The sequence below is a fragment of the Mesitornis unicolor genome, unplaced genomic scaffold, assembly GCF_000695765.1.
Source record: "Mesitornis unicolor isolate BGI_N332 unplaced genomic scaffold, ASM69576v1 scaffold50099, whole genome shotgun sequence".
Classification (NCBI taxonomy): domain Eukaryota; kingdom Metazoa; phylum Chordata; class Aves; order Mesitornithiformes; family Mesitornithidae; genus Mesitornis; species Mesitornis unicolor.
The window spans coordinates 36,406-60,587 of record NW_010208862.1 but is presented as its reverse complement, the minus strand read 5'-3'; the positions used below and the strand labels follow the sequence as shown (position 1 = coordinate 60,587).

Here is a 24,182-nt window from a genome sequence, read left to right as displayed (position 1 = left end):
GCCCGTGAGTACCGCAGACTTGCTGTCCCGTCCCGTCCCGAACCGCCGCTGTCTGCCTCCCGGGCGCCGGGACCTCCCGCTGCCGGAGCAGTGGTCTCGGCGCTCCCCGGTTAGACCCACCGGGCGGCGTGGTAGGCAACTGGGGCACCTCCTCGGCAGCTGTGAGGGCCTCGGGGCTCCCAGCGCCCGAGTCTGTGGTGCCTGATGCGATCACGATCCCTCTGTCTCTTTGTAGGTCGGTCCTCGCCGCTTCCCCTGGAGCATCTCTTGGATGGCTACCAGTGCAGCCGAGAAGATGACCACCTGTCCTACGGAGAAATGGGGATGCCGGTCCCTCCTTTCGGCTGCGCCTTTTCTGCAGGTAAAGTCCCCTTTTAGGGTTCAGGGTGTGGGTACCGCGGTCAGCCTTTTGGTTTTAATGTGTCCTATGATTTGGCTTCAGAGTTGCTCGTTTTAAAGTGAACTGGTAATAGCGTACTTGCACCTAGGAGAGATATAAACTGGATCGTGGTGGTCCTAGATATACTGGTGGAAAGCGTTCCCTTAAAGAAGCAACTGCAAAGCATTTCTTTTAATGTTTCTTTGTTTCAGCTTTGTCTGTTTCAAAGTGTGTCCTCTTGGTGACAGCACTAGGCTACATAGTTGAAAAATGAGGCTTTGTTCAAAATATATAAAAGATATAACAGGATGAAGAATAGTATGTAGAAATCAAAGAAGTAGCTAAATACTTGACGAATGAAGTAAATGTGGGAGCTCCTGGATCTCTACAGCAAAACTCTCTCATTAATAGTACTCTAGTTTTGGTGAGAGCTTATACCTTTCTCCAGAGCCTGCTTTTCCAGTGTGGATCTATGGAAAACACCAGAGGTTGTAGAGGATGGGTAGTACAGATACAGAAAACTGTAGGTAGAGATCTATTATAGCTGGTGAAAGAGGCCATTTTCTCAAAAGGGCATGATAATGAATCAGCTGCATAACACACAAATATGTTTCAATTTCTTTTCAGCCCCAAATTTGGAGCATGTACTGGCAGTGGCAAATGAAGAAGGATTTATTAGACTGTATGATACTGAAGCTCAGACTACCAGCAAACCCATCTTTAAGGGTAAATGTTATATAAAATGTGAGCTTTGTTTGAAGTGACAACTATGTGATTTACTGGAATCAAAGAGAGCTTTTGGCAAGTCCTTTAAACATAAATGTGGGTAGTACTTATATCTTTTCGTACACTTTGCTGAGCCTTCTTTACAAAGCTGCAGCATGAGTGTGCTCTTAGAACAACAGTAGTAGATGAATTGTTCTGTGTTGTTTTTCATGCCTAAGGCAAGCTCTTGGCAAGTTTTCTGATTTCAGTGTCTGATGTTCTTTAGTCTTCTGCAAAATACCATGCTGCAATGCACTGAACTAAACTTTGCTTTTGTTTTCTTGCTAGAATGGCAGGCTCACTCAAATGCCGTATTTGACCTTGCCTGGGTACCAGGGGAACACAGGATTGTAAGCAGTCTTTTGTCATCTAACTTTATTTTTAATGTTTTGCCAGCTGTGGTCAGAAAATGACTAAAGCTTTTTATTTTTTCCTCTGAAGGTCACTGCTTCAGGAGATCAGACAGCCAAGGTGTGGGATGTGAGAGCCGGGGAGCTTCTTGGCATATGCAAAGGTCACCAGTGCAGCCTGAAGTCAGTTGCTTTTTCTAGATTTGAGAAAGGTAAATGTTGATGTTCCCTGTTGTCTGTTTTTTCTTTCTTCTTCCCCCCAGCACATCGGTACTTCTGGGGCTAAAAGAATGCTTTGGAAGATGACAGTTACAAATAGCAGAGGTAGATTAAGCAGCTACCCAGCCACTGAAGCAAAACTAACTTCTTGGAACTTCATAGTGACCTGATGCTAACATTTGCACATTTCTGATCTTGGGCAAGTTTAAGACATGATATTGAAATAGTTCAGTCCTCACTTCCATACCTAAGTGTGTAAATACTCTTTTCATAAGCTGTTTTCTCTAGAGTAGTAATTAAAAAAGAGTAGGAAAATTAAGGAAACTAGTCAAAAACCATGGCAGAACACTGGCCTGATTTTTGTATTTCTAGGACTGGCATCCCAAGTGTTAGGGCAGAAGAGCCAGGGGCACATAGATGGCATTGTACTGTATTCAGTTAAATAAAATAACACTTGTGGAACCTAATCTCTTTCTTCTCCTCTCTTCTTTTTTCTTTTTTCTTCTCAGCTGTCTTCTGTACTGGAGGCAGAGATGGAAACATCATGGTTTGGGATACCAGGTGCAACAAGAAAGGTACCTGAACTTTCAGATATGTATCAAAGAAAGCTCAGTATATCATGTAAAAGTAGTACTTAGATGTACATGTTGGACTAAAGCTTTTGATTACAATACAGGCAAGACTTTGACAAGAAGACTGTCAGATAACAGTGGACTACTTTAGTATGGTAAAAGGGTGGAATAGATATTTCTTCTGTGTCTAGTATGATTTTTCCACTTTGTAACAGTCTCAGATTTGCAGCATGATAATCCTGTCCTGGTAACATCCTGTGCATTGGTAAGGAGATAAGGAGGTACAGAATACATCCCTGTGTGGGACAACACAGAGGTAGAAGGGCTGGGTGAGAGTGCTTAGGTCAGAGCCATCCGGAGAGATGAAGCTAAGCTGGGAAGGCTCCTTCCAGAGTAGGAAGGAAGGTAGAAAGTGCAGGAGCAAAGAAGCTGGTGAGTGCTGGGGACAACTGATTGTATTGTGGGAACACCTACTAATGCAGGGTGAGCTCATTCTGCTCCCTCTCTTCTTGTTTCCTGGAGCTTTTCCTTCCCCGGTCAGGTTATGCCCTTATGCCTCTTCCAAGTTCCCTGCTCTGTCCCAGCAGTTTCCTGGCCTGTGTTGCCAGAACAACATGTCTGTCTCTTCCACCTGTCCTAGGTTCCCTGGCTCTTCAGACTGGCAAGTGGGGGAAGAGAGGTGGAAGGTATAGGAAATAAAGTAGAAAAGTTTCTTCACATTAGTGAAGTAGTAAGTTTCATAGTGAGAAGTAGCAGACAAAAGACTAAATAAAAAATTATAAAATAGAGTGGAAAATCCCTGAAACCCTCCTGTGAGTGCAGTTCTGCTTGGAATGAGATAGGTTGAATGCTCTAGAGCACGAGTCTTGCTGAAGACCAGACCAAGGGGTAACGATTTCCAAAGGCAGCCTGTCTAGGCCAGTTTTAGTTTCAATGTCCACACTACATTGACCTCTGTAATTTTTTTGCAATATATGCTATTGTTTTCTCCTGTGTTCCTCTCATCAGTTTCGTATGTAACTAACAATTTTTGTTTTCAGAATACATTAATGATTTTAAAGGTTAGTCTCAGCTACTTTTTAGGACATGCTACAAGCTGATGCCTGTTTTATTAAAGTGACAGCCAAATTGCATAGACACTATTAATTGAGATGTCTTTGATTTCTTTCAGATGGATTTTATAGGCAGGTGAATCAAATCAGTGGAGCACACAACATGGTTGACAAGCAGACTCCTTTCAAACTGAAGAAGAAGAGGCAGAACCTAAAAGGACTTGCTCCCTTGGTGGTATGTATCTTGGGAACAAAGGAAATGTAGGCCTTTCTCTTGAGAACAGTGTTATTCATAGAAGTCTTCCTAAGTAATTATAATGAGAAATATTTGACTTGAATCTGGTAAATGTTTCCATTTATCTTTGCAGAGGAAGGCTTTTGTGTCATGGTCATTTGCTATGCCTAATTTTAGACATTATTTGGTGATCTAACAACCCATGTGCCATCAGAGCTATCTTTGTGCAAATGCCATGTGAAAATACATCTTTTTTTTCCTTTTTCTTTTTCCCCCAGAGAGGAAAGGAATAGTCTAGCATTCTTTTCTTTTTTTTGGGGGGGGGAGATAGTAAGAGTTGTAATTCTTTTTCTTTCCTAGTTTTTTCCCTAATTTGACCACACAAATGACTGCCTTACTGGAGTAAAATCTGGTCTTATTTAATTTGTTAAGCCCTGTGATTAAGGCAGCTCTCTTATCTCTGACCTAAAAGGTATATCCTCAAACTGCTTCTCAAACACTTACCGCTTAGCTGCAATTTCACTGGTGGGAGTGTTCAAAGGATAGTTGTGTCCTAAATGGCACCTGGTATTTCCAGGTTCTCCTACCTGGCTAGGAGGAGTTTTCCTCAGTATTTACTTGGCCTTGGACTAAGCAGCAAGATCTTGCTGACCTTGAAAGAAAATAAATTGTGGTTTTTCTCTTTTCTTTCTTTTTTTCTTCTTTCCTTTAAGGATTTCCAGCAGAGTGTAACTGTGGTGCTACTTCAAGACGAGCATACTCTTATCTCTGCAGGAGCTGTTGATGGGTAAGGAAGGAGAACGCCTGCTTTTCTGTCTATTCTGCATATTCTTCTTAGTGGCACAAAAAAGGTGGGTGATATTTTTTCCCTAAGATCACATAGTGGCCCACAAAACTACAGTTGCTATTAGGCAGAATCAGCAGAGCTGTACTGCCAGCTTGCTTTGGCAAAGCTGAATGCTGCTTTTCTTCCTTCCTGGAGATGGCAGTGCTGGGACAAATTGTGTGGATGTGGTAAATGCTCATTTTAGTATCTTAGGTATGGGACAGAAAAAGAGCAGTTCTTAGCATCTCTCTATATTCTCATGGACCTATTGGACCTCAAGTAAACAGACTATTGTTAGACAGTGAGCTGTTTTGGGATGCAAGTGCGTGGTTGATGCCTGGATATGTGTAGGCAAGCTTGAGAAAATGTTGCCTTGAGTTACAAAGGATGCATTCTTTTAGGTGCCAGATCTGTTGCAGCATCTTGGAACTCAAGCAAACTGTCTCACTGATTAGCATGGCGATTACCCTCTCAGAACTCGATTCTTTAGCAAGCTCCATGTGGTCAGAGCACTTAGAAGGTCCTATCAGCATCACAAAAGAAATGTTGAAGACACTTGTGCTTTTCTGTTTCAGTGTGATCAAAATATGGGACTTGCGCAAGAACTACGCGGCTTACCGTCAGGACCCAGTGCCTTTCAAGTCTTTTTGCTACGCTGGGACCAGTACTCGCAAACTTGGTAAGTTATCGGACGATGTATCCGTTAAAGTGCAAAGTGAATTTAAGAAGTACTGACAGTGCCATCTCTTATCTTTTTAGCCAATTATTGATCAGACTGACAGGCTTAGCAGGGTATTTTGATTGCCAATACCAAATATTTGAGTTGAAGAGTGAAAGTGCCCCACTTTTGTATCATAAACTTGCTTCAGCTGTGCATTTTTAGAAATGGAGATGAGGAAATAATGGAGCTCTTAGGGTAGAATTTAGCTAGTTGTTTTGATGCATGAATAGAAATCAGTGTGAACTTGTTCTTTGTATAGTATCTTGAAAAGGCAACAGACTGGACTGCATTTTTACATTATAACCTTCCAATGTCGAGCAATACTTGAAGTTGTTTATTATCAAAAACAAGAGCGCTCTTGTTCATGTTGCTCTTTGCTTCTTTGTATTTTAATGCCTTACGATGCTCTGATGCAACACAGTCATTCCTGATGACTTGTCTAATCAACTGTCTTGATGTGATAACAGTTGGTGTCAGTCCCAAGAACATGAGAGAAATCCTTGAGGAGCTTGTTGTGGAATAATTTGCTTGCAGGAAAAGATTTTTCTTGAACCTAAATCACTAGCAAATCAGATGATCGCTTATCCTACCAAACCATAAGCATTTCTATTTATTTTTAATCTCTGCTTCTACAATTGGTTGTTCCTGTTATCCAATTGAAACTATCAAATAAATTGCTTATCTGCTCTGAAAGTGAGATTCCTCTCTAAATATCACCCTAAATCCTCATGAGAAAACGTAGGTGTTATTGTAGAAATTTTCTTTCTCCAGCAAGTGCTCTGTTAAACAAATAAACTTTCCAATCACAATCTAATATGTGATAGAAATCCTTTCAAAATTTCCCTCTCTAGGCATTTCTTTGAGAAAAATGTGGTTTTTTGTGGAATTATTTCTTATTAAGAACTTCTCTCTTTGACTATAGGATATTCTAGCTTGGTTTTGGATTCCACCGGTGCTAACCTGTTTGCTAACTGCACTGATGACAACATCTACATGTTCAATATGACGAGTTTAAGGACTGTTCCAGGTAAGCATGTTATCTGTGGAAATGTGCAGAAAACAGGTGATACAGAGGACAGAAAAGATGTCTAAAGTTACCCAGAAAGAAGGCACCTGTTACAAGGGCTGTTCATATTTTGTGTTAAGCTACCCACATAAAATTACTAGCACAAAAACTTACATAAGTGCAGATATTGGTTCACGCAGACTGAGACTAAGGGTGGTTTGCATGTTATCTGGTAAGGAACAGCTAGTGGCCAGCTGCCACCCCTCTGAAGCAAGTTTTAATCTTCTGCCTGCTGATTTTTCAAACTCTTAGATATGAATCCATGTAAGATGGTTGTATTCGGATATTGTCAAGTGTCTTTTAAATTTAGCTTCTACCACAGTTTCTGGGAGAAAGCATCACCAGCATATTGTGGAGATGCTTTGGCTTTTTAAATTCCTTCAGCACTGAATCTGTGACCTTTTATGTTGACAAGATGTAAGGTGTGCTAAGCTGTTATAGGCCAGTGGCTGCTGCACAGAAAGCGGCAAAACTTGTTAGATGCATTCCAGCCAGACACGTGATTTAGTTTCTGTTGCCTTTCCTCAGTCTCTGTTAACTGAAATTAAATGATCAATGTGTCTTTCTGTCTGCTCCTCAGGAAGGCAATCTGGTGGGTGGGAACGCTTCCAGAGTTGAGAAGTGGTGCAAGTAGTAAATATTAATAGGTCAGTTGTTGAGGTTAACCCCAGGTGCCACCGCTGAGCTGTGGAAATACACTCACCGGCCTGTTCCTCTGCAGGAGTGGGCTCTCTCAAAAGCACAGGGCATCCTGCCCTCAGCCTCCTCATGGAGCTCTTGCCTTCTGTGTGCAGCCAATAAAACCCAGTGAGCAATCTTGATTCATCCAGCTGGATGAAACGCATGCAGTTTCTCGGTCTGCCACTGTTCCCGCAGAGGGCAGTGCCTGCCTGCGGCTTGGTGCCTCCCTCCTCGCTCGCTAGCTTTCATCTCAGTTGTGGCTGCGCAGATCTGGTGTGTCGGCAGCTTTAGGTTGCAGGGGGACATGAGGAAATCCTCACTGTCACGGGACTTGCTGGTAGGTCTGGCTTGGGAGAGGACTCACTGTCCTGTACCTGCAGTGTTGTCAGTAAAAACCAAGGGATCTTTTAGGGTCTCGCAACTTTTCAAAGAGCACAAAAGGCAGTCACCTGTCCTCTGGCCTGTGGGTTGCCTCCTTCACCGAAAACATTATTAACAGGGCTGGTAAAGGGGATGCCAGCCCAAGAGCCACTACATCGGGAAACTGGCCCTTTCTGCTCTGATGAGAGGGACATTGTGTGGCAGAGTGCTCTAGATCCACACTCGGCTCCTGTGTCAGCTGCCGGCTCCTCCAGCCCTTGCAATAGGGGAAACAGCAGCCATTCAGAGTGATGGTTTCAAGGCTTTAGCAAACATTACAGAGGCTTTAAGTATAGGTGAGCATGGCTGACACAATGCAAGTTTCATTGATGAAATAAAGATACTGGCAGCAGGAGGAAGGAGCAGCAAGCACCTTCATTGCCACCTGGGTAGAAGAAGGTCCTCACTCTCCTTTCTGCACAGCTGCCCCGTTAACACAGCAGGGCTGGTGGTGGCAGCTGAGAAAGGAAGAGACAAGGAACCTTAACCAGAGTAATGGGGCAGCCCAGGTGGTATCTCGAGCTGCTTGTGACATGGGTGAAACTTACAGCTTTAAATAAACCTGCCATTGCTTCCTAATGCTGTGGAGAGAGCTGTTCAGGTAAACCTGCTTCAATTGGGAAGCCTGAAGGACTCCAGTTGAATAATAAAGACTTCCTGACCCAGAGCAAAGGAGCAGTGCAACCACTTTCTCCAGAGTATTACGTGGCTAGGCAGGAAAAGCCTGTAAGATCAGCCTTGCTTGTGCAACTGACTCTGGGGCTGTGCATTGCATGGGGCTTTCATTTTCTTTTTTCTTTTCTCCTCACAGTGGCAGTTTTCAGTGGGCACCAGAATTCAACCTTTTACATCAAATCCAGCACCAGCCCAGACGACCAGTTCCTGGTCAGTGGCTCAAGTGACTGCAATGCATACATCTGGAAGGTGAGGCAAGTGGGAGAGACCCAGAGCTGCTCCACTTCTTAATTCCATTTGCTTTTCATGTTCACATAGGACACTCCCTGCCTCCCACTCCTACTTACAGCAGTGTGAAGTTAGCTCCTGGCATGTTGTGCCCAGAGTGCGTTGCTATCAAGGCTAGATGTAACTGTTTAATGTAAAACAGGGCTAACATCCTGCCATCAATAAGTTTCTCATCACTGCTGCTTATTGGAAGTCGCTGATCTTAATCTGGTTGTAATGGGCATTAAAATCCTCTTTCAATCCTGGCGATTCAGCCAGCTATGACAAGTAGACAGATGGTTCTTGGTTCATATTTAGTGATGGAGCACATTAACAGAAACCTAACAGTTTAATTGTTTTAAAGGACACTTTTTCCCTCCACTTCCCCTTTTTCCAGCTCTTGCTTCAGATGCTTTTTCCCATGCTTAATTTACAGCAGTTAAAAACTTTGTATTACAGCAAGGGCTCAGCCAGAGCCTTCAGCAAAATTCCAAAGCACCATCTTGCAGCCAGGCTTCCTCACTTGGCATCTTGTGCTGATGTGGAGGAAATGCAAATGTCACCAAGTTAAAAGCAGAGACCTCAGAATAAGGTGTGCTTCAAGTTCTGCTCTCCATACTTGACAGCCATAGGGGAACAGAGTGGACTTCTTCCCTGGAGTAGACAGAAACCACAGGTGACAGCTTAGTTCAGGTTTGGGGTAATTTTTAAGGAATGCTGACTTGCTTACCCCTTTCATTATGAGTTTGAAAGTAGAATACAAACCTTTGAGAGCAGAGGGCCAGCCTGCTGTGATTGTGGTTGCGCATGCATTCCCTTTGATTTGGAAACACTTGTAAGCAGCCAGGTTGCTTACTCAGAAGTAACAGGGGTGCAGTAACATGGCTACTCTCATGCCAAGTGGTGTAATTTTAACCTACCTCACGTTCTGTGCAAGTTTAGCAAAAATATCCGTGCAAACTTAGGTTGTGCATCTTGTGTTCATGTGCTTTTATACTTTCTTGAAGTGCAGGCTGGGACTGAGGCAAGAGCATTCAGGGATGTCATTGCATCTCAAAGTCTAAGCATTTAAGCACATTTAAAATGCATTAATGTACAGAAGACTTCTGTTGCTATCACATGTGAGTGACAGATCGTATTACATATTTATTAAATAAATTATCAGATTATTACTTTTATTTTAATCCCATAATAATGTTAGAGAGTGGGTCTTACAGCAAAACTGTCTCTTTTGAGATCTGTCATATCCAGAGGCTTCTTAATTTGTTTTAAAAGTTGGCAGATTTTTCTGACTCTGAAACATATGTATCTTTTCCTGGGATGAATACTTGCTATGCTGTGGGAAAGAAAAAAAAAAAAAGGTTAGATATTGCATGAGCAATTAACAGGTAATGTTGGAAAGAACTTAATGAAGAGCACTAGCTTTCCATGTCTAGAGAGGAATGCAAGGCAGAGCAAGATCTTGTCCACCCAAACCCTTTCTTTGAGAAACTTCTGCAGCAGTGCTAAGTTGTATTTGGGTCAGCAATTCCCAAGGAATACTGTGCCTAGAAGTTAGTGCTGATGAGGACACTGTTTCAGTCTGTTTCCATACATAAAACACTTCCAGGCAATGAACACTCACTTTATTGTGTTGGTGGTTTTTTTTAATTACTAGTTCGTCGATTAATGAACTGACTCTTGAACAGCCCTAAGATTCTAAAAGCCAGAGAGCAGAGAGGTTTTTTCTCTACAAAGATGCTACCTAGCTGAACTACCTTCCTGGTAATAAAAATATACCTTTTATAGACATATTCTTCCATATTCCTATTGTCTTTTGAATCCTCTGGTATAGACAGCTCTGAAGTGACCATGCTGTCCCAGTATTGGAATTTAAGTGCTTCTGTGTCATATGGTGCATAAAACTGTATACACCATTTTATGCTGAATCTTGACGATGGATACAACGGCTGTTTCAGTGAGTAGAGTAACTAATAAAGTCTCATTTCCTAGGTTTCTCTTTTTAACCTTTCCACAATAGCTTAAACTTCCCCACCAATATCCTGTCAAATCAGGCAAAAAGCAGCATGTGCTTTGGCTAATCCTGACTTAACATATGCAGACTGGCTGACTGTCTTCTGCTAAACAGCGGACACAGTTCTAACTATGCATTCTCCTTAAGTTCACAATAATATGAGTTGGTTTAATTTACACTAGTATAGTGTAAAACCTGTGTGCTCCAGCAAGAATAATTCTCTTCCTCTGCTTTCCTTTCAGCAACCAGTGGCTACTAGACCACTATTGTATCTGTTATGTGTGTATAGCAAGACTACTATTAAATGTAAATGAAGGTGCTGCACCAAGCCTGTTGTTTATTCCCTAAATAGGGTTTTAGTTTCCATGGTATTGCATGTTTTGGCAGAAAAGGGAATAGTGTGACCAAGGCATTTAGTGGATATTTAGTCAAGTGATTGCCTCTGCTATGCCAGGGAAAAGAAAAGCAGCCTGTTAAGATGAACCTGTTTGGATCAGAACAACTTTAAGACCTGAAGCTGGATATTCAATTGCGGTTTTGCAAGCTGTTGAAGGAGGTCATCCACAAGGGAAAAACTTGTGTGTAGATCAGAAGTCTTCCCTGACGTCTTGCATCTTCCTTTGAAATCTGTATGTAATGGCTACTCCTTTGCCCCCACACTAAAGGATCTGTTCATTCACTTAGTCATTTATGCAAATCCCCTTGATAAATCTCCCTTATAATATCACATCAATAATGGTGACTCATAGCTCCAGAAAGGATTGCCTGCTGAAAGCATGCAAAACTTGGATATAATCGTTTGTATGCATGTGTATGCATGTGTGTTTTCTTCCTTGGGCCACTTAATGCTAGCTTCAGCTGTAGCTGTCACTTACATGGGCTGTAATCGAAGATTAATAGTAACACTAGAACAGGAGAAAGATTTTTATGAAGCATGTAAGAGAAATGGAGATGAGTTTAATAAGCATGAGTGATTTAGTAGCTTTTTAATGAACTGTTAAGAGGGTCTCTGGTCCATCTGGTTGGTTGGCAGTCACACAAATACCAGTTCTGAAGCCACTGGAGGTTCATCTATAGGTTTTGGTTGGTGGTGGTTTTATTTTTTTGATAAACCATTGACCTGTGATTTGACCTTTTGTGAAACAGCAGCAGAACATCTTTGCCTATCCTGATTCAAAGTATGAGCCTCCCAAACTTTTAAGCATTTTACCTAGGACAGGTAGAGGTACTTAATATAGTAAAATACTTGTGTTGTATTTTGGGCTGACAACTCTGGAGTCAGAAATCCTGTGTGTAGCTGGAATGGAAGAAGTGTTTCCAGGCAAGTCAGTACACCTCAGTGCTGACCAGCTGCTTCACCACTAGGAACGAAATACGAACTGATTCTTAGGGCTCCCCCAGTTGTTGCCTCATGATGATGGCCTTAGAGCATTTGATTTATCTGTCTCCTATAGGAAAGATGGCAAGTATTCACATGCTTCACAGGTGGGCTGTGGGGTCTTGTCTTAGTGATGTATATTAGGCTGTGGGGTTTCTAATTGCATACTTTTTTCTATGGAATTTTAAAGGTTTCTGAGCCCAGCCTTCCTCCACGGGTACTCCTTGGTCACTCTCAAGAAGTTACCTCCATTGCTTGGTGTCCTTCAGATTTCACTAAGGTTTGTTTTCTGAAAATTGTTTTTCCTGTGAACCAATAGATGTGATGTGGCAACATTTGCTTTTCATAATTGCAGCAGTATTTGTTTATCGGAGAGGAAAAGTTTAGTCAATAATTTCTAAAAATGTTTATTTGGTGGGGCAGTAAACAAAGCTTGCCACATGAGTACAATGTATCAGAACTATTTCATTGTTTTAAAATAATATAGGCTATTTGATAAGACCTAGGAAATTACAAATGAACACAAATACCTCTCCTGATGAGAGCTTGTGACACAACCTGTAAGAAGCAAAAGTGTGAAACCATTTAATCAGGGCTTTCATAAGCCAAAAGCTTGTTTTGTGTCTCCATACATACAGCTCTCTTACCTGTCTGACCATTGATACATCTGCTAACCTTGTATAGAGGAGCAAGAAGTTTTGAATGGCCTTTAAAAAAACATGTGGGCTCTTTTCACAGTGACCTTTTTCTGAAATTTGAGCTGTTCTTATGACTTGTTTGTACACCTAAAAACCTACAGTGAAATTGACTCAGTAATTATGTACCAGGTATCACTAAAAGTAAGAGAACTGCAGTAGGAGGTTGGTTCAGGTTCAAAATGAGAAAAAACCCTGAAAAATCCTAGAGAGTGTCCTAATAATAACCAGAGTTTCTTTCACCCCACAGTATTAAGCAAGTTAGCCACTTTCCCTAGCTTGCTCTATAGCACTGAATCTTAAAAGTGTTGCAATGTAGCAAGTCTTGCAGGTAAACAGGAGGAATTGTTGTAGTTGTGTAAAGTGCACAAAAATAGAAGAATTAGCATTTTAGATGAGATCTGTGATCCAGAGGTAGCCCAGCATCTTGATCATGATTGTTGGAAATGCAGACCAATACAGCCTTTAAAATCATTACTGAAACAGGTGAAAAATAGTCAGCCATTGTACAGATGCATGAAGAAAAGTGGAAAATGTCGTCCTAAGACAGGTCGGGCAGCTGATTGGAGTGATTTGAGAGGCAAAGTTTCTTTCTGTATGGACAATATTGGTGTCACAGAGGTCAAAGTAGAGGGACTTTCCTATCCAGATTACTATGAACTTTGGCCACAGCATTTCCAGTTTCTGGCTGCTGATTCCAATGTGAGTCACCAGCTAGTCTGTCTGAAGAGAGCCATAAAATGTGGGCTACGTGGGTTCTGCTGCTTCTTCAGCAGAGATCCCACAGATCCTTCTGGAGCACGTGATGCTGTGGCAGGAATCTAGACCAACGTTTCTAGCAGAGTGGGTTTCTCTGCCAGATACTGCTGACATCTGACGCTGAAGAGATAGCGCTTAAGGCAACAGCCTTCCAATGTCACCTTCTCAGTGTGTTGCAAATGTTCATCCCCAAGCAGAAAAGGTCCTGAGTAACAGAGACAGACCTAGATGCAGGTACAAAAAGCATCATGGCCGCTTTTGTCCACTGAGGGATTGAAATCTCAGAATATGCCCTGGCCCTTCCTGAGCGGACTGCCGTCTGCTACAGACCTATACAAGGCAAATGGTTAATGATGACTGAGATTTCTCTAGCAGAAAGACATGAAAGTGGCAGCCTTGCCTGCTTTAAAGCAAATATTGCTGTCTGGTATGGTAATGAAACAGAGTTGGATTGTTTTGTTTGTCTTATGAGCAAATCTTTTGCCCCCTCAACCAGGCTTCACCCTCATTCACATTGTCATGTTGTGTTGGGTGTAGCTGTAGTAGTTCACTTGGTCAGTGATCCATAGGATATACCCTGGTTACTCCAACAAACTAATTTATACTGTAGATTGCCACATGCTCGGATGACAACACTGTGAGGATCTGGCACTTACGACGTTGTCCTCAGGAGGAGAAATCAACGTTCAGCAAAACCAGCTTGGTGGGCTGGGTCACTCAGAAGAAATCAGAAGAGCAACGTGGAGCAGGTAAGGCCCCTGACCTGAGGTATTACCTCAGGTAATTGCAGGTATAAACCTCTGCAACATAGCTTCTGAATTTTGGTTGTTCTCTGTACCAACGAAAGCCTTTGGCTTGTCTTATCAATCTTCTATTTTTTTCATATTAGGCAATAATTCATACAGCCAGACAAACACTTGTACGTGTAAACACTTCTGCCACCAGCAAGACAAGCTGCCTGAAATAGCTTACAATTATGCTTTACAATCTGCAAAGCAAATATTCATTAATACAGCTTGTCAGGCAGCTAGACCTTCAGTGGGTATCAACAGGGTTCAATAACTGAACAGCCAAAGGAAATGTCATGTGTACATGCACTGTAGCAACAAGTCACACTTTTTTTTTTAAAAATTAATAACTAAGAGCAGTAAGTTCATATGCTTTTTCCAGTTTGCTATTTTGCCCATTAAAGGGTTGATGGCACATACACACCCTTGGAACTCTGAACTTTTCTCCTGCCCCATAGTTGAATTCTGCACAGACTTCTTTATTGCTGCTATCAATATTACATCTCTTTCTCCAGCTTCATACAGCTGTACTGCCTGTACTTCAAAAATGCATGTAGACAATCATGATGTGATCATAATGCTCCAGAACTAATCAGCAGCATTCATCTATTCACATATTAAGGCTAGTTAACAAATGCACTACCTTTCTACAAAGCCTAGGCAATCAGAAAAGCTACTCAGTGTGCTCTCACAGCTAGCAAGTAGATCTGGGCTCTATGGAGAAGTTACTCACTGGACAGTATCCTAGACCAGAAGAAAGCAGCCCTGGGTTACAGCACTACTTCGACTTGTCTGAAAGTTGCATTTTGTTACAGTAGAGCAGGTGAAAGGAGAGAAACCTTTAAAAAAGTGAAATAAGATGAGCTTCTCTGTAGAGTAGCTCTGAAACTAAGGATACAATAGCATTCCAGCAGCCGGCGGTGTGACTTCCTGTGTTCTACCTATCTTTTCTAGCCACTCTCCAGATGAATTTCACCTTGGCTAGCACAAATATAGGCTGAAGGTCTCCAAATCCCACTAATGGGATAACATTACCTCTAACCTTTTGCCAGTTAGTAACAGCCTTGCAGGAAGTTTGCAGGACAATAGCAGGGAGAGTGCCAGGTCTGCTATGTGGCTGGTAAATGGTTTTTGTGTGCACACACTCTGCTTAAGGAAAGAGGGCTCAAAAATCACTTTGTGTACTAGTTTCAGCAAAAGAAAAGTAAGAAAGGTCTAGTCCAAAAGCCTGAAACCTAAAGTAGCTTGTACACGAAAACTTTACAAGTCAGCTTTGGCAATTATGTTAGAAAAGTAACTTATTTCTTCTTGCTCCTGCTGCATTAAATTAACACAGGAGGGAAGAGGAAGTACACAGACACGGCAAACACAACAGCAGGCTTCCTCCTGACCTTGGCTCTTGAACACAAAGCACGTGCTGTTAGAATAGAGGAGTTATCTGCAGAGACTGATTCAGAGCTGGCAAGCTAAGTACTATTTCAGACCTGCTGGGATGAGATCTAGGTAGTTCCCACCCATTTATGTAGAACAAATTGTGAGATTGAGGTTGTGTATTGACTGTTGACCTATATCGTCAAGTGTAGCAAGCAGTTTCCTTTTCTTTGAAATTTATTTTTTGGTTTCCCTAGCCGTGCCACTTTCCCTATGTTTTTGTGTAACCAAATTTCTGGAACAGGCCTGGGCATGGGCAATTTGTGAGTCTTAAATCTGGAGACTGATAATCTCCTTCTAGAAGATTTGTAGCAGAGAAGGTAGGAAACATCTGAAATAACCTGCTTTGGTGTTATACAGGTTGACCGCAAGTATTTACAGTATTGTACTACATGCCATGGCAGAATAAATGGCAACAGCTTGGAACTGGCTTAAGTAGAAGCCTGAATAATGCATGAAGTATTTTAAAAAAGTCTGGTCTTAGTATTCTTTATCTCAAGATTGGGTTTGTTTCTTGCCTTGACACCCATCCAACTTTCAGGATAGCTTTTTTCCCCTTATCCAATGTCTTCACATTATAACTTTCAGACTGGTTTGGGATTGAGAGTGTTCATACCCGGCTAGTCATGCAATATTTCTGCTGTATGAATTTGTAGATGGTCATTAGGGATCAAGAGCTGCTGAGCTTGCTACTTCTCTTCTACCTCTAGGAGCTTAGATTTTAAAGTGCAACTAATTACCCAACTGAGATATTATTGTCTTGTAAGTGCTCATTAAAGATTAAGAGAACCAATCTTGGCAGTTTCTTTCTCTTAGTCCAGATTGAAGCAAGTTGGATAATCTTGGAAAATACAAGTTGTATTTTAGATACTAGATAATACAGTAAAAGGAAGGATTGGAAGAGGCTTAGTATGGTATATAATCAAAGAGTCATGTAGGTGCTCTCTTGACACGTTACTTGTGAGACAGCCCAGCATCCTAAGGAAAATGGCAAGTTATTCACACTAGACTTCTCATTGTTCTAATGAAGCACTTTATAATACGGTGCTTATGCTGAGAATTAGGGGTTCAGATTAAACTCCTGGTGTACAGAAAATGTTTAGAGCTCTTGCGTTCAGCAGTGGAAATGCATAGAGTAGCTAAGGTGCTATCCTATTTAACTGTGTCACCACAAGTTAGATGAATAATAAAGCAGGCATCTAGCAAATCTGCTAATGTGTTCTATGTTGGTGAGTGCCAGAAAAAAAAACAAAACCAAAAACCCTCTAATATTGCTGCAGACCAAGATCTTTGCTATATATGATTTCCACTATTACTAGTGGTGTCCATATGCCCCTACCCATGACTACTGTTTTAAGAAGCTGGATATTCAGAACCTTTTTTTTGAAAGCAGAGGTGTCTACATCTTGGCTAGTGAGCTCAAAAGCCCGTGTTAAATATCTGTTTGGGAATAATTGGTTTTAAAGAAATAAATTACTACAGTGACGGATTGTATTTTCTTTGGAATTTAAGTCCTTGTTCAGGAGGTGAAGAATTTCTCACATTTCCCTGGGTGTGGTAAATAACTACCATCTTCATACTAATAGCATTGCAGAAAATCCTCCAGCAAAAAGACAAGAGAACGAAAGTATATCCTTTCTTGTTCTCTTTTTTTGTGTTGTTTTGTTTTTCATCTTTAAAATATGCAACTATTAACACCTAACTAGGAGAATTATTCATATGGTAGGCATTATAGCATAAGGCTTCCTTGGTATTGTAATTACAGTGGGATCTTCTTACAGTACCTTTGTCTGTGAACTCAGTTTACGCAGCCATTAAAGATGGCACTGCAGGTGGGGACCAGCCTTGCTCTCAGGCAGCATCTCAACACAGAACTGTCTGGACTGAGCCACTGCAAGGCTTCCAGCAAGGCTTGAATCTTGGAAGATTCAAGACCCATTTAGTCTGTCTGTCAGACCATTTGCTGTAGCTCACATAAAAGTGCTCTTTACAGAAGGGTTAGGTGTCAGACATTACGCAGACATACTGTATTATACTTATCACTATGATACAGGATTTTACATAGAACTTGTACCAGTTTAACCAAAATTAAAGGGATTTATGCCACCTCTTAATGCAAAAGAGTATGTCTGAGAAGCAGGGTCAGTGCTAAATTCATCTCCTAGTTGGAAGGCGTCTTTCTAAAAGGACTGTCTTTAATCTGTTGTTCTGTGTTCCTCATCAGCCTATTTATTTCTCCCCTATCAGGACCTTCAGCCAGCCCACAGACTACTCCTGCCAAGGCCTTCACTGTGGGCAGCCCATGCATTTCCTCACCACGGCCTGCTGCCTGTGCTCCCATTTATTCTGGAGACCTTCCTCTGTCTACAAACACTCCAACGGGTGCTCTCAAAACCCAGACGGCCACAGCCTGCACCCCAGCCAAGCAGAGCGGAGCCAGCCCATGTGCTTCTCCTAAACTGATCCCTTCCTCCAAAATGTCCATTAAACATTGGGTTACAAGGACTCCGTGCTCTTCTCCTCCAGAAGTGGGGAAAAAGGCTCCTTCTCCTAGAAAAGCCCTGGCAGAAGTCACCCAAGGTGTCCTGGAAGCCTCTTGCTCTCCTAAAGCCCCACACTCACAGTTCGAAAAGCGTGCCAAGAGAAGGCTTGACTGCAGCAAGGAGGAAGATGCGGGGCAGAAATGTCTGCAGGCCTGTAGCTGTGTGACTGAACTGGACCATGCGACTAAGAAATCCAAGCTGAATTTATGTCACTTGGCTGCAGACCAAAAAGCTTGTGATGAAGCCTCTCTCAGCCTGGCTGAGTTGGATAATGACAGCAAAGGCTCCAGCTGCAGCCCGAGAGAGCCTTCTTTTCCTGGAAGCCATATTAATCCATCGGGCATTCAAACTCTGCCCCATCTTTTCAGATCTCCTTGTGGGAAAGACACTGAGGTAGTAGATAAAGAGAATAGTTCACCTGAAAGAACAAACTGGCTCTCTGCTCTGGGAGAGAAGCTCCGGACTGGCAGCCAGAGTGCATCAAACAGTTCCCCGTCATCTTGCACTCCCAGTGGCAAAAGACAAGAGACTGTGACAGCAGCCACTTCACCGAAAACTGTAAGTAGGATGGTCAGTGATAGTGATCATGAAAGAAATTATCCCTAGCTGTCACTCTCCCCTTGGTTGTTCTCTCCTGCTCAGGCATTCGTTGGTTTGTCCATTGATTATGGACAAAAAGGACGATTTCTGACCTAATAAGCCAGATACATTAATGCTGTTATCTATTAATCCCCTCCACGCAGGAAGAGAATTTTTAGTATGGTGGTATCCCTCATTTTAAAGGGACTTAGGGCACACAGGAGCTCAGAGATCCTCGCAGTCCCCAGTCGGATGTTCGAAGGATGTAGCTGTCATCTGAAATACAGCTCTACTCTGAGAAGCACAACAATGACAGCACCTTTCCTGACAGATCTGCTGTTTATGTGTTCACCGTCACATCTGCCTGTTGATGTTACTGGAAAGCCACTTTAGCATTGGAACAGAGAGCTAAATTTTATTCTAGCTCAGGTAGCAAAATAATCTGTTACCCATGTTAAAACCATAGGCCTAAATAATGCTTTCAGTTCCTTCAATTGAAAACTAGCAGAAAACAAAGGAATTGTCAGAGGGCAGGATTTGACCTACATAATCCTACTTTTGATGTACAAGAAGCCTGGCACAGAGCTCATCCTAGGATCTGCAAGTTAAGCTTATAAAGCAGCTAAATAAGTTGGCATGAGGGCTCAACATGCAAACTGAGAAATTATAATTATTTTTTTAAAAAACAAACCAAAGACGGCTTTTCTCTGTAACCAAATTCCAAGTCCTGCAGTCTCTTTGACTGAGTCTTTACCATAAATATTAGGTAAATTTTAATCTGCCAATATTACTTGTACTCTCAGTTGAATATCCGATGCTAAAAGTTGTTGCCATCCTTAAGGCTTATTTTAGTGAAGTGTCTCATGTCTTACCCAATTTCATCTCCTTCAGCACTTCTATCAGATGTGAAGTGGGCAAACCATCACTCTTTATTTTAAGCATAGCAGCAGACCTCCTCACATTGTGGCTGTATCAAGAAATCTTGGCTATAGTAAACCCACAACTACTTGTGCTTTGTGTTGTACGTGTTTAAACACAAAACAGAAATATTTGCCCTGGCGAGAGGTTACCATAGAACAATTACCTTTCCTGCCCAGTATGCTCAAGTTCAGATTTTGGGATGCTCCTGTGTTGTACTTAAAGCCTGAGGAGGTGCCTGGAATAGGCATTTGTTGATCTGCTGCATCTTGGGAATCTGCAGCCCTCTTATCTGCTGTAGAGAAGCTGGAACTGCAGCCAGAGTGCTTTTTTCATGGCAGTAAGACAATCTTTGGTTTTAGCCAGTGTTTCCTGTAGGTAGTAAGCCTCTTATCTGCGAGACAAACAGATTACAGTAAAGAACCCTTCATTTCATTTACTGTCTTACTTGGGAAGCTAAACAAACTGGAGCAATGATGGAGGGGTGACTTTAAGACTCCTGCAGCATACGAACTGTTAACCTAGAAATGTATTATGGTTTTGTGTTTTTGTTGTTTTTTTTCCCTAGACTGCACCCAGTTCAGTTTCCATGAGGAAGATCTGTACATACTTTCACAGAAAGCCACAGAACGACTGAAGCAGCGTGCGGCAGTTGCACCTGATGGATATTGACACTGTGGTATCAAGATCAGATTTAGCAATGCCAACAACGATGCATCGGGATTACACAGTTTGTTAACAGACATTCAGAAACTTGGGGTTTTATTCTTCTGTTTTTAAAGCCTTTAACAGTTGAAGTCAGCTGAGTGTGGAATATATACACAATACTTACTCATGGTCTCTTACTGACTTCATCCAATGGATTTTTATTTTTTTTTTATAAAGAAAAACTGAGTATTTTTTACATGGCATCTGTTACAGTCTAAAGACAGCAACAGCTCTGCTGTGCATTGTAGACAGGCAGATACAGCTTGTCAGTTTATGTTACTAATCTGCTTTTGAAGCTTCCTCTACTTAAGAATAATGTGTAAATCATTACACCCTCCTGAAAAGCATGAGTTGGAATGTGTGTAGAGAAACTTACTGGAGGTAGATCTGAGCCTCTTCATGCTGAATGGCATTTCTACATTTACTCCTCTACCACCACAACTACTCGCTTTCAGCAGAGAAGTTACGAATGTGTTAAGTAAATATAAAAGACTTTTAAACACCCTGTGTCCATCTGATGGTAATTATAGTCTAAGAGGCGACAAAGTATAATCAGTATAATCAAGTACTCCTCTTGCTGTCCCCTTGCTTCTCCCATCCTAAAAACTTCAGTATTTACCGATGTAGCTGGTTCTTGAACCATCAGCACTACAGCTGTTGAGGCCAACAGTTTGTCACTTCTCTGAAATAAAATACTGGCGAGATGTATTAGAAAAATAATTTTGACTATCCTAAATAGCCACCCCATAACAGCCAGTTGCTCGGTCACTTCTTCAGTGTGACAGTGAACTGTCAGTTCAGCATGTAACAAAGGCATTAAAAACAGCTTGTAACATAACTTCATAACACTTTCGTGATACAGTAGCTATAAAATAATAGCTTGTAAATTGGGGGAGTGGCACTTGACATTTTAGAAAGCACCTGAGTGAGTTTACATATTAATATTAATGCTTTGCCATTGTAAGTCGTCACTGATGCTGAAAGAACAAGGTCACTGAAATGATATGGCTGTCCTGCTGGCTAAAGATACTAAAGCCGTGCTTTCCCCAGGGGGAGCTAGTAAAAGATCCGTATCCTAGGTTGGAGTATTGACTCTCTTCTGGTATCATAGTTCCTATGAACTTTTGAAAAAGAGCAAAATTAAACCAAACTTCTGAATCCCTATTATGTTTTTCTACTGCAGAAGAATTAAGGTATTTGAAGGGGATGTGATCCAACTAAGTCATGTTTTCCACTTGAAATTTTCACATTTACTTTACAATAGCATTGAATAGTACGGTAGCTGAAAGGGATTAGAAGAAAACATGCTGGTTTGTATTTTATGTTGTGGATTGTATTTAGCAAGGAAATAAATTACTTGAGAGAAACTGGCTTTTGTGAAAGGTCTCTTACAGCTACAAAGCAAAAGTAAATGTGTAGAATGCTTTTTAAAAAAAAGAAATGTACTCATCATTCAGTTGCATCTTTTAGCAGGAGCACTTGGGTGCATATATGGGCCAGAACAACTGTTTCCACTTTGCTGAATTACAGGCTATCATCCCATGAGCCTTGAGAAGATGCCATTAGAAAAGTGATAAAAGTAATGTAGTTCTTCAGGCATTTTTTTGTAGTTCTTATTTAAATAAAATTGATTTCTTTTAAAACTGATTATATGAATAGATCTAGTATCTTGGGCAAAACAGGAACATAAAAAACTCGTTAGTTCAATTTTAACCTACTTCTGGATATTGAGGTAGATGGAAATAGTAGAAACATAACCTAAAATAAGTAGGTTTGGGATTGAATTCTGTCTTAATTTTAATTATTAGAGCAACTGTGTAGGGTACAGCCTGCCTTGCCTACAGCTAGTTTTTCATGCACGATCTTTTCACACAGTTGTAAATAATAGATTGCAGAATAAGGAGACGTGGTCCCTATTGAGGTACATGAGAGTTATCAGACATTTTAACAGTAGGGTTTCGTGTTCCTCCCTTTCACAATATTTTCATCCTCCAGGAGTGTTCTGCAGCCAAACCATTATCTCCTATATCTTGTAAATGGCTGCCTAGAGATGATTTACACTAATAGGTTAGCACTTGGATGAATAATACTGTGTGGGGATGTGAGATTTTCTCCTTTCAAATAGTACTCGTTTAGTGGAACAACTTGTTTTATGGACATAACTTATTTCATCTTAAGCTGACATCAACTTGGTTCAGAGAATAGGAGAATTAACTGAAATTTATATACTTCTATGTCCAACTGCCTTGACCTTATCGTGATCAAGTCATGATTACAAAAGCATAGAATTGCTGATACAAATGGTATGTTGAGGGGTTTAAGGCAACCAGTGCTGTCTTTACCTGAGACGCTTGCTGAACTAAGCATTCAGTGAACTGAGCTCTTATTTTGAGCCAGCAAGCTGTACCTCTGAATTACCTTTCCTTCTAAAGGATTCACAGAAACTCTGTATTCCGTGTTTTATAATCATATTAAGCCTTTTGAGATATTATTCCCAAATCTTACGTATCTTGGCAGGTTTTTCCATGCAGTTGATACCACTTACTGATGTCTTATTTCTTTCCTCAACATATACCCTCTAATTGCCAAGTGGGATTTGAGAATGACCGTGGTACTTTATGATGGTACTATTTCCAGTAGTTGTTACTACTGCTTCGTTGGAAGTTATGCCTCTCACTGCTCAGCTATGAGCAGTAAATCAGTTTAGTTTAATAAGTTTGGCAGTGACCTGAGCTAACCTGGCTTGGCAAAACTGACGACGCACACCCAGGATCTGTACAGATGTGTGGTCAGCAAGCCTTGGCAAGCATGTCTTCTGGTAACAGCACTGACTTAAGAGTCCTTTGGGGAAGCTCACTACAAAGAAAACAAAAAAAATCAATTGCCTCAGTTCTCTGACTCAGGAGGTAGTTATATTGAAAGTGAGAGTGTGAGAACAGCATTGCCGCTGAGGGGACTGTTTTGTCAAACTATCTCTTGATATGTAGAGTTGGTAGCTTCTTGTTGGTCAAGGAGTGCTAAAGTCTTCCTTTGGCACCGTTTGTTTCTGCAGCCATTGACCACGGCTGATATCTCCTGGTTGGTCCATCTTACCTTTGAGTGTACACAACACTCTGTAAACTGACCTGCAGAGATTAAAGAAAAACACACTATTGTGGCATTGAAAAATAATGTAGGTGCTATCTGTAGCATTTGGTAGCTGGCTAGAGGTATCACAATAACCAAGGCCTTGCATCCACAATGCCTCTTAAAAATGTTCCTGAATATCAAATATTAAGAGTTTTTCATAGCCAATACTGGTTTGGCAGTAAATGGGAAATAATGTTCACCTTCAGGTTCATTGCAATCAAATTTCATTCTTTCCCTCCTGGGGCTGACCTGAACAGTTTTCCGAGTGGAAATTATCACACTCTGTTTCTCTACACAGAAGAACAGAACCCAATGGCTTGCATTTTTTCCTCTCTCTGATTTGTGTATGACCCAGTCTACAATAAATAAAATACTTTCTGCCACTATACAGTGTCTCTGTGTTGTTCTTCAAAGAAGAGGCTTTGACTGTAACCAAGTGCTCTCCATCTGCACTGCACAAAATGCCAAATAAGATGGGAAGCAAAGAAGATGAGAAAGCAAACATGAAGGAGTCCATATGTAATTTCTTTTAAAATAACTTTAGAAGAAATATTTCATGTAAATTATTTTATAGAAACATACACAAAGATATGAGGACAGTATGAACCCAGAAGGGCCAATGCCATTGTAATCAAGGATTACCTTTCATTTTTAAACCTCAATCTGAATTATATGTTTTTTAAACAAAATAAGTAACTTTACGTCTTAATTTGTGCATTATGGAATAATTCCAGGGACTAAAAGTACAGTTAAATTACAACAGGAAGACACATTACTCCAGGCTTTTGCAACTAAGCATAGACTTAAAGATCAGAAAGGATTATGTATAATGAAGTCCAAATACCCTGCCTTAACATTTTCAACATGGTATCTTTAACTCTGTTTAAGCTAGAGCAGTTCTTATTTTTGAAGTTGTTGATTCTGGATTTAAAAGCTTCAGGTGGTAACAGGTCCATTACAGTTGTACATAAATTATTCTAGAGGTGAAATATTGTGAAAAGATTCTGACTGA

The 24,182-nt window shown here is 41.1% G+C and overlaps 1 protein-coding gene across 1 annotated transcript; it reads left to right on the top strand.

The window, feature by feature from the left end:
• Window positions 1–241: 241 nt before the first annotated feature.
• On the top strand, window positions 242–19,970 carry DTL (denticleless E3 ubiquitin protein ligase homolog (Drosophila)). Its single transcript, XM_010192657.1, has 14 exons — window positions 242–361; window positions 1,007–1,105; window positions 1,433–1,494; window positions 1,586–1,706; window positions 2,223–2,288; window positions 3,457–3,572; window positions 4,286–4,359; window positions 4,974–5,077; window positions 6,042–6,146; window positions 8,098–8,210; window positions 11,811–11,900; window positions 13,685–13,823; window positions 17,541–18,394; window positions 19,902–19,970. Exons 1-14 carry the CDS (start codon window positions 319–321, stop codon window positions 19,968–19,970), a joined length of 2,055 nt encoding a protein of 684 aa, XP_010190959.1. The 5' UTR covers window positions 242–318.
• Window positions 19,971–24,182: the final 4,212 nt, after the last annotated feature.

What these genes read in the sequence shown, in the direction of transcription:
- DTL (XM_010192657.1), top strand. Translation starts at nt 319, where the DNA reads ATGGGGATGCCGGTCCCTCCTTTCGGCTGCGCCTTTTCTGCAG. An exon ending in CGGCTGCGCCTTTTCTGCAG is followed by an intron (nt 362 to 1,006) that starts GTAAAGTCCCCT and finishes ATTTCTTTTCAG; the next exon opens with CCCCAAATTTGGAGCATGTA. An exon ending in GCAATGCATACATCTGGAAG is followed by an intron (nt 8,211 to 11,810) that starts GTGAGGCAAGTG and finishes GGAATTTTAAAG; the next exon opens with GTTTCTGAGCCCAGCCTTCC.